The sequence below is a fragment of the Rhea americana genome, unplaced genomic scaffold (genome assembly GCF_003343005.1).
Source record: "Rhea americana isolate MKP2758 unplaced genomic scaffold, rheAme1 scaffold_2, whole genome shotgun sequence".
Lineage (NCBI taxonomy): Eukaryota > Metazoa > Chordata > Aves > Rheiformes > Rheidae > Rhea > Rhea americana.
Genome location: NW_028186149.1, coordinates 8402261 through 8424299, shown reverse-complemented (window position 1 = coordinate 8424299; position 22039 = coordinate 8402261). Strand labels below are relative to the sequence as shown.

General features: G+C 39.0%; 1 protein-coding gene across 1 annotated transcript in view; it reads left to right on the top strand.

Annotated features, from left to right (window-relative positions):
* The window catches only part of FBN1 (fibrillin 1), a 142150-nt gene that overhangs the window by 103336 nt on the left and 16775 nt on the right, over positions 1 to 22039 (top strand). Inside the window, exons 33-50 of the mRNA XM_085303420.1 lie at positions 820 to 945; positions 2251 to 2373; positions 3002 to 3124; positions 3993 to 4157; positions 4546 to 4614; positions 4724 to 4849; positions 5715 to 5837; positions 6497 to 6655; positions 7643 to 7714; positions 8668 to 8793; positions 11124 to 11246; positions 14290 to 14415; positions 15244 to 15360; positions 15773 to 15901; positions 17332 to 17451; positions 17896 to 18021; positions 19984 to 20133; positions 21370 to 21435. Coding sequence (XP_085159546.1) covers positions 820 to 945; positions 2251 to 2373; positions 3002 to 3124; positions 3993 to 4157; positions 4546 to 4614; positions 4724 to 4849; positions 5715 to 5837; positions 6497 to 6655; positions 7643 to 7714; positions 8668 to 8793; positions 11124 to 11246; positions 14290 to 14415; positions 15244 to 15360; positions 15773 to 15901; positions 17332 to 17451; positions 17896 to 18021; positions 19984 to 20133; positions 21370 to 21435 — 2169 coding nt within the window. The remainder of the gene's footprint in view (positions 1 to 819; positions 946 to 2250; positions 2374 to 3001; positions 3125 to 3992; positions 4158 to 4545; positions 4615 to 4723; positions 4850 to 5714; positions 5838 to 6496; positions 6656 to 7642; positions 7715 to 8667; positions 8794 to 11123; positions 11247 to 14289; positions 14416 to 15243; positions 15361 to 15772; positions 15902 to 17331; positions 17452 to 17895; positions 18022 to 19983; positions 20134 to 21369; positions 21436 to 22039) is intronic.

Genomic DNA, 22039 nt, shown 5'->3' with positions numbered 1-22039 from the left:
TTTTTTTTTTTCTTTTCTTTTTTCTTTTCTTTTTTTTTTTAATTTTTGGACCACTTACTGCTACTGAATTCAAGAGGTAGCTGGAACTCAAACTTGAGCATGCAAGCATTATGTAAGCCTTCTGCCAAAGCATGCAACATTGATCCTGATAGGTACTAGCTTTGCTTTCCAGGCATGGCCTTTTACAGGCTCTCACTGCCAGCCAGACTTTGTTGCAACAAGTAGGGTGTTTTTGTATTGTATAAAACGTTAACTAGAGAATAAGGGCCATAATCTATCTGAAAGGCAGCATAGTCCAGAAGCAAAGCTGTTTTTCTCATCAGCTGTTAACCTTTAATTTAATTTTGATCAAGTTATTTTCACCCTGCTGCCACTTTTCGTCAGTATTTTCTGTATTTGGCATGGAGACTGCCTATAACCATGTGTTTGCTCATTGCACAGTAAACCCGTATTTCAAATGCTGCCTTAAGGCTTTGCTGTAATAGAAACAATAGCGATAATAAAATTCACGTGCTCTGAATCTGAATTTGACCGTAAGTACTACCTTCAGTTGTTACTAACTGTAGCTACATTAGCAGTCTGTACCTCTCACTGATTTTACTTTTGATTAGAAGTTATACTTCCAATGTGCAGAAAATACTCTAAGCTGGTATGTGTGGTGGGCTYTATACATAAGCAGCTTGTAGTTTCTTCTGCAAGTGTTCACAGTTAATGGAATAATTATAATCCTTGGAACACTGCATACTTCAGCTGAACTAAACATTGATGAGGAAAACATATTTRCTGTAATTAAACTTGTACTTTCTCTTCCTTTTGCAGATCTCGATGAATGCTCAGAAAACTTGAATCTCTGTGAAAATGGGCAATGCCTCAATGCCCCTGGAGGATATCGCTGTGAATGTGATATGGGGTTTTTGCCAAGTCCGGACGGGAAAGCATGCGAAGGTAATTCTCTGTAAACTTTGAACAACACTCAACAAATTCTGCCCTAATAATATTTTACAGTTGAAAATATTACAGTTGGTTATAGTTGTGGTTGTATTGAAAACTGCATGAAAATTCTCAATAATAGTTACTTTYTTTTTGGTTTTATGCATCTAGGCACTAGGATTTATTTTGAACAGCTCACAGAAAGAGGGAAGTTTTTTTGCARAGTATCTTATCACCTCTTATTTGTGGATCTGATTGATGATCCAAATGGTGTTTTCAACTACCATTTGATCTTGGCCAGTTTGTTGCCAGTTCCTCATTTTATTCATATCACTTAAATCGGGAAAGTCACAAAATTTTGTGTTGATGTCTGTGGAGATTAGCTTGCATGCAGAAAAGCACCTGCACCTCATTCTTTTTTAGTCCGTAGAAGGACACCCAGTAACCTCTACAGGCTTTGACTCTGAGTCCAAACCTGCTGAAAAATACTGCTTTAAAGTCTGTGGTCTGTGAAGTGCAAAATCAGAATTTGAAACAAAAAGTTTATAAAGCCACCCCACAAAAATAAATAAATAAATAATTAGAAAAACAGACTATTTGTTTCGTTTTGAAAGCAAATTGTCAGTCAGTGCTGTCCTTCATTACATATACATATATATATACAAACATACACCTGCATATACAAAAATCAAATGATAAAGATGCTGTCAACATGATTAAGGTCATAAGTTTGATTGCAACACTTGAAATTCACAGCTTTATAGCACTGATCAGTTAAGTCAGTCTGGAAGAAGCATCCCTGTTAAGTAACATACTGCTAACTCATAGGAATGGCTATTTGATAGAGTTCATAAGTACATCACTATAAATAGGCTTTTGCCCTGGAAAATGTTCTGTGTGGGTTTTTTTAGTAACTCACAAAGAGAAATAAATTATGAGAGTGGATTTTTTGTGTAAGCTAAAACAATATTAAGTTTCACAATGTTATGAAACAATTTACTTTCAAACAGTATAACCTTTAAGCTAGCTTTAAATAGCTTATACAGAGCCTAGCTCCTGTTGCTAAAACAGASTTTTCTTGGTATCTCAGATGTGCACACTAAGTGCAGTATTTTAAGGTCCTTGGTAAACATGCACTCTCTCTTATTGTATCAAATCAGTCATTCTTTATGCAGCACATAGAGCAGTCATTACAGGTTGAATCAGACTCARTGGTTCAGACAAAAGGCCCACAGAAGTTAGCTCCGGGTAATTCTTCATATATATTAAAAAGATATGTGAGCCTCATGTTTTTCCCCATCTGTTTTTTTTTTCTATCAGATATCGATGAGTGTTCACTTCCTAACATCTGTGTCTATGGTACTTGTCACAACCTCCCTGGTCTTTTCCGATGCGAGTGTGAAGTGGGTTACGAGTTGGACAGAAGTGGTGGTAACTGCACAGGTAAAGATAATTTTGATTAAGATGCTTTTAATTTTCTGTTAGTACCATAATCAAGTCCCTAGGGAATTCTTTAACAAAGCTATAAAAATCAGACTACATATAGGAAAATTCATACTTCCCAACTGTACAACACAGAGAGAAGGATCAGCAGGGCTTGAATGCAAATGGAGACTGATGGCCTTCTCTGTATTCCTCTCTCCCCTTCTTTGTGAAACTGTGATATTCCACTCGATTAAGAGAAGGGGAAATATACAGCAGAGAGRACACTTCTTTCTGTCTGTCCCTGTCTCTCAGGCAGAGATAAGTTGTGTCCTGTGGTTTCTGTTCACAGTAATGTGTGATAAACTATGAGCTTGTAATGTATTTTTTCTTAAGTTTTTTGAATACTTMTATATGACTTTTAATTCATAGATTGGTTTTCCAATAAGAACAGTTTTTTCCTACATGAAATGATGGATTTGTCTTAGACAAGTGTTGTACTCCTAAAATGCGCACGTGTCTTTTAAAGCTTCCTGGACACCAGTATCTGATAACTAACGGATTTGCAGTGGTCAATACACTATACCTGATATACTGATGGTTTGATATATCACATTATTTGCATACCACCTGCCGTTTTTTCTTGCAGATGTTAATGAATGTGCGGATCCCACAACCTGCATTAGTGGCACATGTGTCAATACTGCTGGTAGTTACACCTGTGAGTGCCCTCCTGATTTTGAGCTGAATCCCACCCGAGTTGGATGTGTTGGTAAGAGATCGTTCCTTGTGCCTTTTACAAGTGAAATTGCACAAAGGGGCTGCAGTGCTAACTGTTTGCAGATAAAGTCGCAGGTCATGCACAAGGGCTGGAACGGGCTCCCCAACTCCCACCCCACTACCCTTGGCTTAGAAATTAGAATGTTGCAGTGAGGATGTGTCCAGAGTAATGTAGTGTTTTGGCAATGCTCAGCTGCCAGAACCAACCCATTGGGGCTTGTTACAGCCATCCACAATTTAGAGCAGGCATGAGACAATTTTAAATTTCAACAAGCTTAAACCAAAATCCAGCTGGCCCCAAGATGGCAGGTGAACGAAACTGTGGCATAAGCCACCCGTGCTCTTTTTGCATGGAGTGTTGCTTGGCTAGGTACAACTTTCATGACCARTGGGAATGCTCTTGTAAGTGTTAGGCTCAAACTACTTGGTACTTCTCTGACATTTTTGGCTCTCATTTGTAGGTGTAGAAATGCTGCTCAAATTCAAAAGTATTTGAAATTCCTAACATTTAGTAGTGCTTTCATACATAGTGCTTGTTAGTATCAAGGAGATAAGAAAGCAGCAGGCTCCTGGAACTGAAAGGAGGTGCAAGCCTGAATGAGAATGTATATCAAAATGAGATAAGACCTGACTGTACTGCTCTTGGTGATGCTGCRTACATCCAAGGGATCAGACACTTTCCCCATCTGAGGGGGGAAAGATGTGTTCTCTTGGACAAAGCAAGTCTTTTTGTTAGGCTGTTCAATGARCAATGAAAGCAGTTAGAGGGTATCCCTCATCCTGAGACAATGTGTTGTGATTTGCTTGGAATTGTATGTTTGATGTTGTATGATGTTGGACATTATTTGTGATTTGAATAGATACACGATCCGGCAACTGTTACCTGGACGTTAAAACTCGTGGAGATAATGGTGGCACCTTCTGCAGCAATGAGATCGGAGTGGGTGTTTCCAAGGCCTCTTGTTGTTGCTCCCTTGGTAAAGCTTGGGGGGTTCCTTGTGAACATTGCCCAGCGGTGAACTCAAGTAAGTCGGCTTTACTGCGGTTGGACATGACAATATGATGTGTCTTTTTTTAATTTATCCAGGTAGCTCAAATATTTGTGCGATCATTTACTGTATACTTTCAGGTGACAGGTTTTTGAAGAAACACATAAGTCTTAATCAAACTTTACTGTTTTTTAGCAAGATTGTGTAAGGTATGACTCCTGAGTGTGTTTGCAGTTACACACAAAGCTTTACATTATGATATGCGATAGTGATACTGATATTACAGAATAAAACCTAATGTTGATGCTCTGTTGTTTTGCTACTTTAGATTTAAATTACCTAAAATAATCTGATTCATTTTCAAAAATAATTGTGCTGAAAATTTTTCTACTATTTTAGGTTCATAAATGTATTTTGTTTTCAGCTGAATATAAGGTACTTTGCCCTGGAGGGGAAGGATTCCGACCAAACCCTATTACAGTCATATTAGAGGGTAATGTTTATATTTTTTTTTATTTTTTACATGCCTAGAATTATGAAATTCTTCAGTGAATGTTGCTTTTTCATAGATTGAGATAATATTTTTGGTTATGTTCAAATAGATATTGATGAATGTCAAGAGCTGCCTGGACTTTGCCAAGGAGGAAAATGTATTAATACATTTGGTAGCTTCCAGTGTCAGTGTCCATCAGGGTACTATTTGAATGAAGAGACTCGAGTGTGTGATGGTATGTAGCCTTTACTTGACTAGTTTTTTGCTTTTGTTCTTACAAAGTGATGACAAATCAACATGCAGCAGAATTAATCTGTCTCTTAAAATAAACATAACCAGACGAAGCAGGGTAAGGCTTAAAGGTGGAAGATAGAAAGCTCCTTCTTGACCACATTGAAGTACATGCAGATTTTTGGTTAGAATGATTAGGTTTTCATTGGAAACAGAAGATCTGAAAATTCTTGTAAAAGTTAAATATCATTTCCTAGCCAGCTCTAAAAAATAGCTATTCACTAATGGATAATGAATAAACAATTAGATAAAAACAAACTTGCTGATTGAGTTTACTGGACTGGTTAATATACTGGTTAATAACTCCTGAGCTCCTAATTCAATTCTTTTTCTTCTCTTTCTTTTTTTTTATTACAAAGGTTAGAGTCTTTTGGTGAAATAAATCTGTTGTGAYGTGTTAAAAAGTCACTCACTTTCTGCAGTCAAACAGATCTGAACCATCTAATCAGTCTGTTTTAGCTCTCTTGCTAGTTAGGTAGGGCACTCTACAAAGAACAGCTTTGTTCAGGATTTGAGAACACAGGACAAGATGCTCAAATACTGTTTTTGTGCAACAGGTACAAAAACCAATTTGCTGACTCCAAGCCATCTAGACACGCCAGAGTTTCCACCTTCATACCGCAGCTGGGCTCTCTGTGGCCATGACCTCCTCTTCTATGCGGGCTTCGATCTGCCATGACCTCACTGAGAGCCCCTCAGTTATCCTTTGCAAGCACATTCCTACTCTGTGCGCTGCTGAGACAGTTTCATTCTTGGAAGCACAGTGAGAAACTGCTGTGGCTACTCATTGCCTTTTTGTTCTCCTCTAGATGTAAATGAGTGTGATACCCCTGGCATTTGTGGACCTGGCACATGTTACAATACTGTTGGAAACTACACCTGCATCTGTCCTCCTGACTACATGCAGGTCAATGGAGGGAACAACTGTATGGGTATGTTGTAGGGGTTTTATTAATATTATTATTTATCTTTATGCTTTGGGGCAGGGCTTTAGCTGGTGCAAATCAAAATTATTCCTCTGAGTTCAGTAATATGCAAGAATTAACTAAGTAAAAGCTGTCTTCTTTCATTATTATTTCATTATTAAATAAGCCAAGGCAGATCATTTTTAACACAGTTCTTTCCAGAACTTCTCCTTTGATTTGCTGTTTTCTCTGTCACWCCTTTCAAGTTTCACTCAACTTTTCAGCTAAAAAAGCTAAAAGCTTCTGTATGTGAAACACTACTAAAATTACCCAGTCTTCACTGAATAAAGTCACAAACTATGCACAGCTTTTAAGGGGAACCATAAACAAGCTCATGCTTTTACAGCATTGGGCAAAGAGCCAATAGCAATTCCTTTGATGAGTCTGATCAGTGTTAGAACTGTGATGGGGACGCTTAAGCATTTGTGTTGCAAACACTTCTTCGTACTTTTATGGTAATGTTATAGGGACAAGCTTTTCTGTAGTATTTTACAGTGCTACAGCACCTACTTGAAGRGGATCTGAAAAGTACATATTTAAAGGAGGTAACTTCTAACCCCTTAAGGCTTAATCATCTTTCATACAGTTGCTAGTGCATTGGCCTGGGTTTTTCTTCATTTTTGCAGATATGAGAAGAAGTCTGTGCTACAGAAATTACTATGCTGACAATCAGACCTGTGATGGTGAGCTGCTCTTTAATATGACCAAGAAAATGTGCTGCTGTTCCTACAACATTGGACGCGCATGGAATAAGCCTTGTGAACAGTGCCCTATCCCAAGCACTGGTAAGTTTTTGCATTGCAAAGCTATTTGAAAGCCTTGGTAGCTACCATCAGAAGTTACTACTATCAGACATAGCATTGTTAGAAAGAGGGATGTTGCATCCTTTCCTGCTTTTTTGTAGTTGCATAAAAYGAAATGATTAATTACTCTTTTTGGCATGAAAGTGACAGAGAGGGCATATGTTCATGTCCTTTTGGAGTGGTTTGTGCTTATTCTGCTTGGCCATGCCTACTTTGTGACGAAGTTAATCTGTCCCKTTAGCAAAGGTTTGTAGATTGAGCACTAAGGCACGTTCACCAAGCTTTGTTTGGCATAGCTCCAAAATAGRGTATAAAGTAACACTTGAGCTGTGTGTATGGCCTCCTGATTAGGGCTGCCGTGTGCTACCCAGTCCTTGGCCTGAAATAGTTGTACTGTATGACTTTGAYTGCCTCAGAGGACTTTTCTGGGGATTTACAGAGGTATTTCGGTCTCTTCTGAGAATTATCCATGTCAGGTGGCCAAATATGAGATGTAGGTGTTCCTGAGCTAATTGTATGGACATACGCACTGGGTAAGACTTTGCAGAGTAGAGACCAGAATACTCCACTCAGGTACATGGTGGCTTGTCTCAAGAAGAAACTTCCTAGACAATTATTTGGATAATTTCCTTGTTGTGGCTCAGGYTTTTAAAAGTCATGTCTGGACTTGCACACAGAAATTCTAATGCACAGAGATAAACATACACACAGCAAAACCRGGATGTGAGCTCAAGCCCTCTACGTCTTTTTATTTGCCAACTTTGGTGGCCTTTGAATGAGGYCATGGGACTGTGAGTCCATACAAGGCAGGTCACATAGCAAGCCTTTGGGAAGGGTCTGCCTACCTCTACATGTCCTGTAGGTGCTGAAAGAGTAGAAGGAGAATTTTGGGGGGCAGAGGATGTAATGGATTTTTGATTGTTTATTAATTTAAAATACTACAACCRCTACTTTACTTTCCTGCTGCAGATGAATTCTCCACACTTTGTGGAAGTCAGAGGCCTGGCTTTTTCATTGACATTTATACAGGATTACCAGTTGGTGAGTTGTGATTTCTGTTGTGAACTAAATTTTGTGTTGCCTCTGTGAGAGGGAAAGGAAGGGATTGCCTTCCCAGTTATTTTTTCTAGGGGAGGAATAAAAACTAAAGGACACARTGGAGTTCAACCGTCTTTAAATTTGAGCCTACAGACTTTCTGCCTAGCTCCTCCTAGCTGGCAGCAATGATAATTGCTGYTTGTGATCAAGGCAGCATAAAGCTGTAAAGAAACTGTAATCAAGCCTGTTTGAACAGGCCACAGATAGCAAGAATAAGAGGTCTGGGAGAAAGGCCAATCAGCATTTGCTTTGAGAGGAATTAGGAGTCTTTCCTTCAGACTAAAGCAGAGATTTAATCTGACATTTCACACCAATCCCCCTGTGTTTTGGTTTGACACAAAATTCCTTTTTGCTGTTCAGTTGGAATATTTCTCACATATGTGTTTGTGTGTAATATTTGAATCATGAGTAACAAATTACAAAACAAAAAGAGGGAGAGAATGAGAAATTCAAAGGCAAGGATCTGAATAAATCCCTGCTGGGWCTCCCTTTTGTTTTTATTTGCGCAAAAATGTAAATAAGAAGCAGATAGTGTACCCTGTAAAACACAGAGAAGACAGCATGTAGGCAGTAATCAGGTGCTTTAGAAATAAGCTGTTACTGTGATACAGCATTCAGCTAACTAGATGGAAATATTTTTAATGAAGTATAGAATGTTATTTTAAAGAAATTAGAGAAATATGTTGTTTTATTATTTACCAGCTCATTTTAAAGGGGCAAAGTTTCAAAATCTATCACTTAGCATTTATTAGCCAAAATCTTTGCTGGCCTATTGTAGCAAATTGGGCCACTTATCAACAGAAGGTAGGAAGCACCTACCTTCTGTGACGTGTGACCTATACCAGAAGGTTTAATGAAGTACTATTTACAAGTATTTAAAATGTCTCTTCTTGCAGATATTGATGAATGCAGAGAGATTCCTGGAGTATGTGACAATGGAATCTGTATAAACATGGTTGGCAGCTTCCGATGCGAGTGTCCAGTGGGTTTCTTTTACAATGATAAGTTATTGATCTGCGAAGGTATGATGCTTAGACCTTTCATTCAGAGAAATGAGATTTCGCCACATGTCAATTCAAACACTAGCATATATGATATAGTTGCAAGGTATTCTTATCCAGGGAAGAGACTGGTATGATGCTAAATCTTTTTGAGTTCTTTTGCATAGAAAATATCAGATTTTCCATCTGATATCAAAATTCTTGAAAGAGCATGAGTCAGCAGTCATGRGAGGAAACACTGTTTTTCACCTTTGGCAGTAAAGCCAAGAAGAGAGTAGTCTTCCTCGGTTAGATCATGAGAATAATGTTTTATTATTTCAAAATATTTTTTTTAACAAAACAAAGATTTCTGTAAATACTCTAAACACATGATACTTTTTCTTTGCCAATTTAAACATTTCCTAACATTGTTGGTCAGAGTCATGGAGAAATTAAAGACAGTAGTATGAGTTGCATTCATTCTCTGGTGGGGTATAAGACTTACTGACTAGTAACAAARCAGATACTGCAAAGCAAAGCATTGAAGACATGCACATTAGCCTGTCTTCAGAATAAAATCTCTTCAACACTTGAATTTCATGTCTCGCTTTTGAAATTTCATGGACCAAATTTACTGCTGTTATAATTTGGTGCAGCAGTTACTTCAAATGTAAGCATGTTCTATATGCTGCTTCTAAATGAAATATAATTACATTTCTAGGGAAATAAAGGTCTCTGTTTGCAGCAGCTGTGAGAGACTCCAGTAACAATGAGAGTCCCACTGAATTTGGCCCGAGTTTTTTGGGAGGACTCTGTCTCCTCCCTGTGTCCGTGCTGTTGCAGCTCAGTGGAACCTACTTCGGAAGGGAACTTCCCCAAGGCAGCCAAGGCCAGCATAACCACAAAAGCACTTAAACTCCTCTCACTGGAAAGGAAACCTGGGCCTTAGAATATGAGCAGATTGAAAGAAAAACAGCTAATTGATGAGCAAGGTTGTTTAACAACTCATCAGCTGATCCATGAACCAAGTCTAAGTCAGCACCATTTTCAGTAGGTTACAGTGACTGGCCACCTGAGTCACTTCACAGGATGGRCTATGTCTGTTTGGAGATGCTTTTAAATGAGATTAGAAAACTGCATTTAAGAACTCTCTCCTCCTCCTCCTCTTTTTTTTTTTTTTTTTTCTCTTTTAGGATAATGCTGATAGACTATAGTCAATATTTATTGTTAGGACATAGTCTTGGGAATCATCTCCTAGACTGTGTGTTTCTCTGAGAGGGATATTTTACAGCTGTCTCCTGGTAACACCGTSTCTCCTGTAAAATACCTCTCTCCTCCTCCCATATGCTTGGCATTGGGGGCTGGCAACAACCCATGCAGAATAAAAGTTTACTTTTGTGAATACATCTTAAAGACTGAGAAAGCAAAATCAAATCCATTTCCCATGTTTTTCTTTTTCAAATACCCTTTTACTTCTGACCATGAATTTGTCTTGCACCATGAGACAAATTCTTACTATTGTACTCTTTGTGAGTAATTGCTACTTGAGGTATTGTCTCTCAGCTGCTGCCTGCTAGTAAAACTTGCTGCGATTGTACAGCTATGCTGAGTGGGTGTGCTGCCTTCAACATAAAGCCATCCACAGGAAATAAACCAGGACTGAGCTTTCCAAATTACAAACACAGACCAGTATCACAAACGGAAAATGTGCCATTCATCCATCTACTTTATACAGCCTTAAGTAAGGAAAATTGGTCAAAATAGAGATTATACCATACCAATCAAGGACATATGCAGAGCTAATAGGTGAGTTTTCTGTTTTTTAAAGCAAAAACCAATTGTTTTGGCATTGGAAATATATTCTTACTAGTTTTCCTCACTTATTGGCATTTGTCCTTTAGGCTGTTAAATGTAAAGGGTATTGCCTGAAATTTGGGGTTACTGTTCATATTGAAAGCTACTAATAACCACCATAGATCTTGATCCTGTGTTATGATCAAGGGAGATCCTCACGGTCTCCAGGAGAGATCTGTTTGGGTCCAACAGCTTACTTATACTGAGAATGAAATACACTCAAGTAAAATGCTGTGAAGGACTTTCATGGGCACTCCAGCATCTTCAGAAAACTATTATATAAATCCTCTAAACAGTAATGCATTTTAGGAATGGGACATGTGATCTTGGGATCATTTCAGGGGAATAGTCAAATCTGACTAAATATCTACTTTCTTCAATATATTTATTTTCATGAATTAAACAGACATACTTCTATTTGGATAAGAGAATACTCCTTTAAGTTAAAAACAAAGAGGTTTTGTTCTCTTTCTAATGTCAGCTTACTGTAACAATCAAATGCCTTTTTGTATTAATAGATATTGATGAATGCCAGAATGGACCAGTGTGTCAACAAAATGCAGAGTGTGTCAACACAGCTGGTAGCTACCGTTGTGATTGTAAACCTGGCTACAGGTTCACATCAACTGGTCGCTGTACTGGTGAGTATTTCTGGTTTCTTTGTGTGAAAATCTGCAGAAAATAGTGGCTTTTAAAAGAAACCTAAAAGAGCCTTACTSCTGTTCAGAAAGAAGTATGAGCTTAACACCTTTTAGGAGATCCCGTAAGCTAATGTCCCAGAACACTAATGGACGCATTCTGCAAAGGCAAAAATGATAGTTACCCAAGTAGGTGTTTATCTTCCACTTTATCCCGTCAACCTCAAAAGTTTTTCTCTAATCCATGTTGTATCTGGGGAGGGAAGTCCAAGACGATTCACTGCCTCTGGACTAACTATTTTCTGGCACTAAAAACTCAGTTGCTTCCCAAAAAGGGAGCACATAGTATTTTTCCCTTCCTCTGCCTAAGTTCTTTGATTTTTATTGTAATTTGCTAAACGTGTTCTGAAACTTTATTTGCCACTTGTATTTTCAATTAAAAATCAATGCTTACTGGAGTCCTCTACTGATAAGAAGGGCTTATCTGCTAGGCCATATGCAGTAACTAACTGAAAAAGCTTATTGTTAAACTTCCTAACCTTTCTATATATTTAAACAAGACCCTTAATATTATTTTTGAATACTCATTGAGTGGGCCTGCAGTTCTCTAATCTATTTGCTCTTTCTTCTAATATCATAGCCCAGAGAGACATTCATGTTATCTTGATCATTTAAAGAAACAGAGATTTTAAAGAGTGCTGTGAGCCAAACAGCTATTAATATTATATACATTTCTGAACAAAATAATAATTACAAAGGAAATTGGTAACATTTTCCTTGTTTTTTTTGCTTTTGAGTACTTGAGTTTTAGGAAGTGCACTTTTCCCTGCAATACAGTTTCTCATTGTTTGGTGAGACTCTCGCGGGAAAAGGGTGTAGGGGCAACCAGAACACTACTATGAGAACCAAAACTTTGTTTTGTTAAGCTATGCAGCAGTACATGTAAATATTCAATATATTCCTAATGCAATCGTTGTTATTATGCCTTCATTACAGTAGTACAGGAAAGCCAGGGAACGTTCTGATATGGGTTACAATACCCAATATGAATTGGCGCAAACAGTAATACTTCCCTGTATTTTGCTCTTATTTTATATTTAGTGAAAATAAAGTTAAACAATTAGAGTCAAAACAAAAATAGTTGATAAAGTACTTGAACCTGTAAAGGAAGGAAATTCCCAACCATTCCACTGAAAGTGGAGAGTGCTAAGCACTTGCAGGATTGAATCAGCTTTGCTACTGCATGGAAAATGATTACAACRCAACAACTTATATGCAGTTGAAGCAAAGCTGTGATGTATGATAGGCACCAGTATGATGAGTGCTGCATTTATCTCATATCAGAATAGCATTCTTCTGGTGCTATCTATTGTGGTATAGTAAGTAACTTTTCCTATAAACTCATTGTGGCACTTAAAAGAACTCAACCTTCCAGTTTTTAAACTATTCTGATATTCATTGTTTACCCCCAAAGAAGTGATTTTTTTTTTCCTGGGATTTTAATTCACTACACATTTGCCCACAAACACCAAAGAAAGTTGTAGCCTTTCTTAGTTCTCCTTCTTTCAAGACAAGAAGATTAGGAGCTCTGAAGATAGTATGCTGTCTCATATTGGTTTTCTTTTTGCCTGCTTCAGATTCTTCCAATCTAATTAACAGCAATGCCTTTAATAGTGTTGGGAGAGCTTGGTCCTCAATGAACAGCCCTCCAAAGTTACTAATAGCCCAAATTCATGGATAGTGATGTTGGRGATAGGGGTATATAGAGATTATCAGCACGCTGAGTGGAATGTAGAGAAGAGACAGTGTAGAGGCAGGAGAAGGAGATACAGTACATGCATTTCTTTGCAGTTAGGAAGAACCTCACTCTTATTCTTGCAGTGAATGCAGRACAGCTTGGTGAAAAAGTGTGTCTGTTTTCCCTGTACATTAAAATCTCACAGATTCTAATAGAAATCTGTAGCAATACCTCAGCTCCTGTATTTTGGAGCTGCAGAAGGCAAAATACCAGGGAGCATATTGAATCAGAGCAGCTCTTGTTGGTGAAGAGACAACAAAAAGACCTCATTTGATTCATATTCCTGATTTATGTTGTTTAGAGAAATGTGCTGGACAGCAAATGTTTTGTTCTTTGATGTTTTGTTTTACTTGCTATTGATAAAATCCTGAATTCTAGCTGACAGCATTCATAACGAATAGCAGGGAGCAGTCAGCTGTGGAACTAGCGTAGTAGATGCCCTGCTATTATACAGCAGCGTGGTGGTAGGATGGTTTTTCCCACATCTCTCTGCAAAATCACKCAGTTATGTGTTTGCTACTACTGGCAAAATATCTTCTGGCTCCATACAGCGGTAACTCTTTGCTGTTTGAGCTTATCAGGCATTATCTGTTTGTCGGGTTTACAAGGTCATCACCTTACATGAGGCATAGATGCTTCAACATATATGTATACATGTAGCTATTTTACCTTTGCACAATGAGTAGCTAAATCTGTGATTGGTTTTGTCTGTCTGTGAACTTAGTGAGACAAGTGTGGGATTTATCTCCATTCTGTTTTGCAGAAAATCTGTAGGTTAACCAAGAAGGTTGTTTTATAACCAGGAAGACAATCAAGTATGGCAAAGAGCAAGTAATTGATTTTATTAGAAGGATATAAACTCTAGTATATRTGTAGCTTTCATATCTGCATATCTGCTACAAATTCAGTGTAGAGTACTCAGAGAGCTCCCTACATAATTTCATGTCATTAATTCTACTTTTCAAAGCTATGGTGATATATCTTCCCTCCATCAAGAAACTGTGATTGGTAAACATAATTTTCACACAATGTTATTTTTTTCAGCTCTACAAACCTTGAAAAAATAATTCAGAAGCAAATAGCCCATTTTCTGAGATGTACTTAGTAATGCTCTTTTCATTAATAAACTAAAATGCACTATTTTAAATGAAGACTGAATTCTAACTAGCATGATTGATACTAATGATCTTTCCAGCTCTGTAGTGAAAGCCTCCTGGCTTAACTTTCCATTTGCCTTTTTGTTTTCAGATCGAAATGAGTGTCAAGAAATTCCCAATATCTGTAGCCACGGGCAGTGTATTGACACTGTGGGAAGTTTCTACTGCATTTGTCACAATGGATTCAAAACCAATGACGACAGAACAATGTGTATAGGCAAGTATAGCTTGCTGTACTTACATTTAATTAAGCTGTACTTACATTTAATGACTGCCTTAATGGAAACCTATTCTCTCTGTTGTAAGAAGTTGCAATACAAGAACTTACTGTGACCTATCTACCACCAAGCAAAAACACCATAGCTGGCAATTAGAGATAAAGCTGATAATGAATGAAGAACATCATTATCAAGATAATGATTGAAGGAAGGTTTGCTCGTATGAGAAGAGCAAACCTTTAAAATATATATTCTGTGTAATGAACAACTAATGCTTTTGTTTTTCTGAAAAATATTCCATTCTTAGAATTCTCCTAAATTGTCTCATTTATTCCTTTGAGCAGGAAATCTAATAGATTAGTATTGCAGTGCAGTAATTGCACACAGCTTACTTATTAACAGAGTGAGTAAAAGGTAGATTCCCTGCAGAGAACTGCCATTTTCAGAAGCAAAGTCATGTTAATAAAGATCAAGTTTTTATATTTAACACTTTGGCAGCTGTTAGTATAGCATGTGTTGTCTGGGTAACATGAGATTTCAGRCCACTCATGACCAAGACTGTGTAGACTCCTCTTGGGAAGAATGAGATTGGAGCTGTAGAAGGATAAATGATTTTTGGACCTTTGATTATTTTTTTCAGATGTTACTATCAAATGCATAAAACTCTCTAAAATCATCTTTTGGGGAGGCATGACAATTAACCTTTTCCCCTTCTGTTTGCTCTGTGTTGTCAGTGGATTATTTCTCTTGCCTGTGGGATAGTTGGTAAGGCCTTGCATTCCCCATCGATGATTAAAATTTTTGTTGCTATTTCTTCTCTTTTGTAGATATTAATGAGTGTGAAAGAGATGCCTGTGGCAATGGAACCTGCAGAAACACCATTGGCTCTTTCAACTGCCGCTGCAATTTGGGGTTCATCCTCTCACACAACAATGACTGCATAGGTGAGGAGTACTGATAGTAGTTAGTGTTTCTAAGGTTTTCTGTTTCTAGTGGAATTAACAGTAGTGTCATCTCCTCCACTAAAATAGATTCCTATCTTGCATGRTCTGTAGATTAGAGACAAAAAAATGTTCCTCTTCAAAAAAAGGTCTCTCTGATTAGGTAGTCCTCACTTTCTGTAACTTTTTGAATGTTTGTTTGTGAAGTATGCAATTCCTTTTTTTCCTTTAATCTTGCTTTTTAATGGAAATTTTATAACATAGACAAATAGTGGTATTTTTTCTTCACTTGCTTTTGAAATAGGGAATGACTGTATTAGTTTCTGTGCTGATGTAGCGTGAACAGAGCTCTGAGATTCCCAGTTTTACTTGTTGCAGGTGTTTCTCATGTGTCTTTCAATGTTATTTTTCTTAGATGTGGATGAGTGTGCAAGTGGAAACGGGATGCTCTGCAGGAATGGTCAGTGTGTGAACACAATTGGGTCCTTCCAGTGTCTGTGCAATGATGGCTATGAGGTGGCTCTGGATGGAAGGACTTGTGTTGGTAAGTGTTTTGGCTTAGGGTAGAAAARGTGTTCAACTTTTTCATCGACGACCTGGATGACGAGACAGAGTGCCTCCTCAGCAAGTTTGCTGATGATACCAAGCTGGGAGGAGTGGCTGATACACCAGAGGGCCATGCTGCCATTCAGAGAGACCTGGACAGGCTGGAGAGTTGGGCGGAGAGGAACCTCATGAGGTTCAACAAGGGCAAGTGCAGAGTTCTGCAGCTAGGGAAAAATAACCCTAGGCACCAGTACAAGCTGGGGGCTGACCTGGAGAGCAGCTCTGCAGAGAAGGACCTGGGAGTGCTGGTGGACGACAAGCTGACCATGAGCCAGCAATGTGCCCTTGTGGCCAAGAAAGCCAATGGTATCMTGGGGTGCATTAGGAAGACTGTTGCCAGCAGGTCAAGGGAGGTGATCCTGCCCCTCTACTCAGCCCTGGGGAGGCCCCATCTTGAGTATTGTATCCAGTTCTGGGCTCCCCAGTACRRGAGAGACATGGCGCTRCTGGAGAGAGTCTGGTGTAGGGCTACGAAGATGATTAGAGGGCTGGAGCAYCTGCCCYRTGAGGAACGGYTGCGAGAGCTGGGCCTCTTCAGCCTGGGGAAGAGAAGCCTGAGGGGGGATCGTATCTATGTGTACAAGTACCTGAAGGGAGGGTGTCAAGGGGACGGGGACAAACTATCTTCAGTTGTCCCATGTGACAGGACAAGAGGCAACGGGCAGAAATTGAAGCACAGGAAGTTCYGCCTGACCGTGAGGGGGAATTTCTTCCCTGTGAGAGTGACAGAGCGCTGGCACAGGTTGCCCAGAGAGGTTGTGAAGTCTCCTTCTCTGGAGATCTTCAAGGCCCGCCTGGATGCAACCCTGTCTAACATGCTCTAGGTGACCCTGCTGAGATGGGAGATTGGACTGCGTGATCTCCAGATCTTCCAAYGTTACTGATTCTATGATTCTAAGTGCAGCAAACCTTGAACACCGATTGTTGAGTAAAACAGTGAAGAGGTCAGAAAAAGTTCTCAGGCTATCATCACTGTATGTAGCAGAAGAAAATGATGGCAATATACTGCAGCATTTTTTTGATAGACCTGGCTATTGAACATATAAGCAAGCAGAAGGCTTTCGGCTCTTTGCACTCCTTGGTTTCTGCCCTCTGTCAGAAGCAGTTACTCTCTAACCCTTTTCTGCTTCGTGGGGGATGAGGAGGTACTGATTGCCTAGCCTGAGAAGTCTTTGCTCTTTCTTTTAACATTATTAGCTAGATCACAGATGAGTCTCTTGCCAAAGACCCAAGAGCCAGAGAACTCATCCCCTACTCCTGAGAAGTTCCACTGTTAGTTTTGTGGGAGCAAAATTAAAGCAGCTCGAACAGCAGATTTATTGAGATAATTTATTTGAGATAACTACTTTTGCCTTTCTCTTCTTTCAGATGTTAATGAGTGTGCATTGGAGCCTGGAAAATGCTCACCTGGCACCTGCCAGAACTTGGATGGGTCGTTCAGATGCATCTGTCCTCCTGGATATGTCCTGCAGAATGACAAATGTGAAGGTGTGTTTATATTAATTATTCTTCTGTCTGTTTTCCTAGCTACTTATTGCCACTCTCCTTTGCATCTAAACACAGGTAGAGATTCTCTTGTGGTAGTGTACAGTTCTGAACTGCAGCCTGTGTGTGCATAAATCACYTATTCTCAGAAAAAATCTCACCAAGTTTTTTTTGAGCCAAAGCTGCCTGAACTGATCCCAAGAAAGATCTGATCTCAGGCAGTTTGGCTGATGGTATAGTAGTGAGGTGTGCCCACTGCATGAGGTTTTGAAAACTAGCCCTCAGTTTCACACATGGATTTCTTGTCCCTCTGTCTGTCTATTCTTCCCTTGACATATGCAATTTCAAATCTGTTAGGTTTCAGAGATGATGTAATTCTGTTTTATGTTGTACAGCTGCCAGCGTAGACATTTTTATTTCTCATCTCTTGCATTACTTTTCCTATAGACATTGATGAATGTGTAGAACAGCCTGAAATTTGTGCACTGGGCACATGCAGCAACACTCCAGGCAGTTTCAAATGCCTATGTCCAGAAGGCTTTGTGTTATCTTCCACAGGAAGACGATGTCAAGGTAAGTTCAGTCCCATTTTTTGGCATTTTCAGGTTTGTTTTCTGTTTTATAAAAGCCTCATTAGCTGCCAGTTTCTAATACAACAAAGACACTCTAGACTGAAACAGTGTTTTTCACAAGGAGAACATGATAATCCTGTACTTGTGGCCAGGTGCTGTCTGGCCCTAACATCTGTTTGTCATTAAAGAAAAGATTGCAAAAAAATAGAGGCAAAGATAATGTTAAATGCACCAGGTTAAATGAGGAAACTGTGTTGCCCTGTGTCCCTGTCTTGCACCCCTGGAAGAAACATTGCAGCTACCTGGAACTCTGTATAGATTAAGATGTGTTTGACATTGAGATGGAGCATGAACGCAGAGAGGAGACAACTGCAGTGCAGTGCTAAAAGCAGCATTTCCAGGAAAAGGCTGTTCTTAGCACTTATCGAATTCTCTCTAACATGTGCTATATGCTATTTCTCTCCGCAAGTGTGTGGGTGGAAAAAAAGATTGATGGAAAAAATTTGAAAACAGTGTTGTATGGATGATAACAACCAATCTGCTTAGAAAAGATTGAAATGCTTTTGTGGCCTCCAAAATATTGCATATACTGTTCAGAGCCTAAGCAGGGGCGCTAAGACAGTGATCAAACACTAAAAGCTGAACATCTGCTAATGAAAAGCTGCAGGTTGGTTTATTCTGTGGGTAAAGAATAAGCACAACAAATTAGGGGGAGAGTTATTTTAAAGACTTTGGAAATGATTAAATAGGTATATCATTAAATGTCTATACACAGTGTGCTCAGTGGGAACCACTGATGAGTAAGACCTTTATGAGGACCTCTGTAGTTATACTTGGCACAGAACAGTGATGCTTGTTGACACCATAGTGAGTTCTTCACTTCACAGTGGGCTAAATGAAACTGTGGTTTTGGTAAAATGAATCCAACCTGCAGTAAACATTCCTCCAAGTCTCCAAACCACCATGCAGTTTGGCACAGCTATTTCCCTCAGCTCTGTGAAAGTAGCAGTAGTGTTTTAGTTGTGCTTTTGTAGGTTTTATAAATAAGGTTTCTTTATGCTGAGGATATTGTTCTCCTCTGGTGAGGAAAAATCACCCCCTAAAAACTCCAAAAAAATTAAAAAGACATAATCTTATCCTTTATTAAAACAAGAAAGACCCCTGTTTTACACATAATGTCAGAGGAAAGTACATGTTTGTGAACTTAGAGAAATGTGTTTCTCCACATCCCCTGAAGACTGGTTTTTGAATATTTCAAGCCAAATAAACTTTTGTTTAAAATTTCTTGTTACCTAGAACTTTTTATAAAAAGTCTGGACATTGTCCAGCATTGATGCTGCAGCCAGAAAACTGGATGAGCAGCTGCTTCCACAACTGCCCTGATGCTGTCTGCCTGCCAACCCAAGGAGCTGCCAGCTCTCTGCCTGCTGGATGCTTGTGGTCTGTGATCTCAGCTCTGCTCCAGCCTTTTGGTTATTTGACTTAATGGAGTAAAATGTAGTGCCACAGGGCCAGTTCTCTTAGTTTGTGTGTACCTCAGGAAGAGATGAGGAAGGAAAAGCCTATTGGAAATAGCCTCTGTCACTTTAATTCTAATTCTGCCCATCATTATCTTCACAAGTTGATTCAAAACTTTTCCAATGTTCGGCATTTTTAAAGAGGAGGAAGCAAATGCAGGAGTACAACCCTTCTGTCTCTGCCAGACGTTGGAGGAAAACTCTTCCTCCTTTTCCTCTGCCTGAAGTAGGTGGCTCTGTCCCAGAGCTTTCCTTCACTGGGGTAGAGAGCTCTTCCCCCTCATATCTCTTCAGTCAGAGCCCATAATGGTCCTTCTTGATGGTCTTAGATGAGAGTTGGGTGTTCTGTTGTTGTCTTTTTTCTCCTGTAACTGCAATAATGCCTAAAAGTAAAAACTAACAATGTCAGTCGAACTGTGTGTAACAATAAGTTTTTGTTTATGCAGATCTGAGAGTTAGTTACTGCTTTACCAAATTTGAAGATGGGAAATGTTCTGTGCCAAAGTCCCGAAACCACTCCAAACAAGAGTGTTGTTGTGCCTTGAAGGGACAAGGATGGGGTGATCCGTGTGAACTCTGCCCAGAGGAAGCAGACGGTGCGTTATTAAATTCTTTACCTTGGTGTCATGATAATCTCTCAGAACTGAAAGAAGATTGAGATTCTTAGAAGAAGGAATTAGGGAAAATAATTCTCCAGAGGTGTTTAACCATAACAGTTGACAGCGGTCTCTGTAGACGCCTTTGCAGTCACAAAAAAGTCTCTCAAGCAATACGTATTCCATGTTTGCTTTGTAGATTTGTCAGTATGATTAGGTGGAGAGTATAATGCTTTGGAGGTGTTAAATACTAAAATCAGAGGAGAGTATTAGGTCCTTGATAGGCTCTGACTGTACAAATCTGCTAGACACAAAGGAATTCATCTGATTGTAAGGAAGTATAGGAAGTGGCACCATAAACATAAAATCTCGTTAGTTCTTTTAAGAACAGTAGAACTAGAACTAGATCCACGTGTCAGTCACCATGTCACATTTTCTGTCCATGTTTATTATAAGAAAAAAAATAATTTCTCCAACTCATCGTTGTGAAGGACTTGCAAAAAGAAATGGCATCACTAAGGCCTTGATGAAGGAAAGGGTCCCTACCCTAAATTATGCTAAACACTTTCCTTTTAACTATCCTTTGCAAGACTGTGACTAACAAGACATCAAAAAAGTCAACAGGGCATTGTACCATCATAGTAGAGTATAATTCATAATGACACATGGGTTGCAGCAATCCATTAATACAGTTCATTTCATTAATAAGTCATGTAGAGGCTTTGCAGACAATCCTCATGAAAGCCAAGGGGGAAAAAAACATTGCAGCCCACAGCTGCAGTATTCCTTCGAGGCTTATTCTCTGTGTGTGTCTCATTCAGTTGCCCCTGGAGTGTTTGAACCAAAGTCAGTTGGAAAAGCATRGTATGCTTCACAGCATTTCCTAGAAGTGTCATTTCATGTATTTTTCCCAGTCCAAACTGCTCTCATATGATGAGATCATGGCCATTTTTCTCATCTTTTAAAAAAGAAAAGTCTTTAAGATACCTGAGCCTAGGAAATTTATGTCTTAGCATGTCCAAGGCAGTGGAGTTYTTTTAGGTACTCTTGTTTTTGTCTTTGACGTGTTCTCCACTGTATCCCACCTGAATGCAGGCTAGCAAACTCAAGCACACGCACYACAGTCCTGTTCTTAAGGCTAGTGGTTCTGTAGCTCATGGGTAATGTTGATTGCCAAGACAGAACTTAACATATGGTTTGGCTTGGGATTTTTTTTTCTTTGTTTGTTTTTTACAGAGGCATTCCGGCAGATCTGTCCGTTTGGAATTGGCATCCTTGTCGGACCTGGTGATGCAAGGCTGGGTAAGTGACTGAACTGCATGTTACCATTGTAGCATTAGTATGCCATTTTTTACCAATAAGCTACCCTCCCTTTCAACTGAAAAGAACATCTCTGCAACTATTTCCAAAAGCTATGAATCTTAGAAATGTCTGGACATTATTTTCAGTTATTTATAGAGATTTTAAATTCAAGCCTTAATCCCTTGTATATCAGCAATTAATCTTGTTTTAAAGCAGCACATTTAGCTTTCTAATTAATACTGAGCTAATTTTCTAGAAGACTTGTGTATAACTAGCAAATGGACCATATTGTATACTTTCTGTTTCATATAGAATATGTATACCTAATTTACAGTGAAAGCTTTTAATCCTCCAGTAGTGCAAACCATAGTTTCCCGGATCCTCTCAGTGCATTATATTTTCTCCCAAGACAAACAGCACTTCAGCTGTATTGGCAAAAGTGTTTCATTTAAGGAGAATTAGATGGCTACCGTTTCTGATATCTCCTCTTCTCCCTCTGGCCCTGCTTGGAGAGGTATTTTATGTTGCATTTGGAATCAGTTTCTGTTCTGCTTTCTGAAGGATGACCTGCAAGTTGGATTCTGTGCCCTTATCCTAACAATCA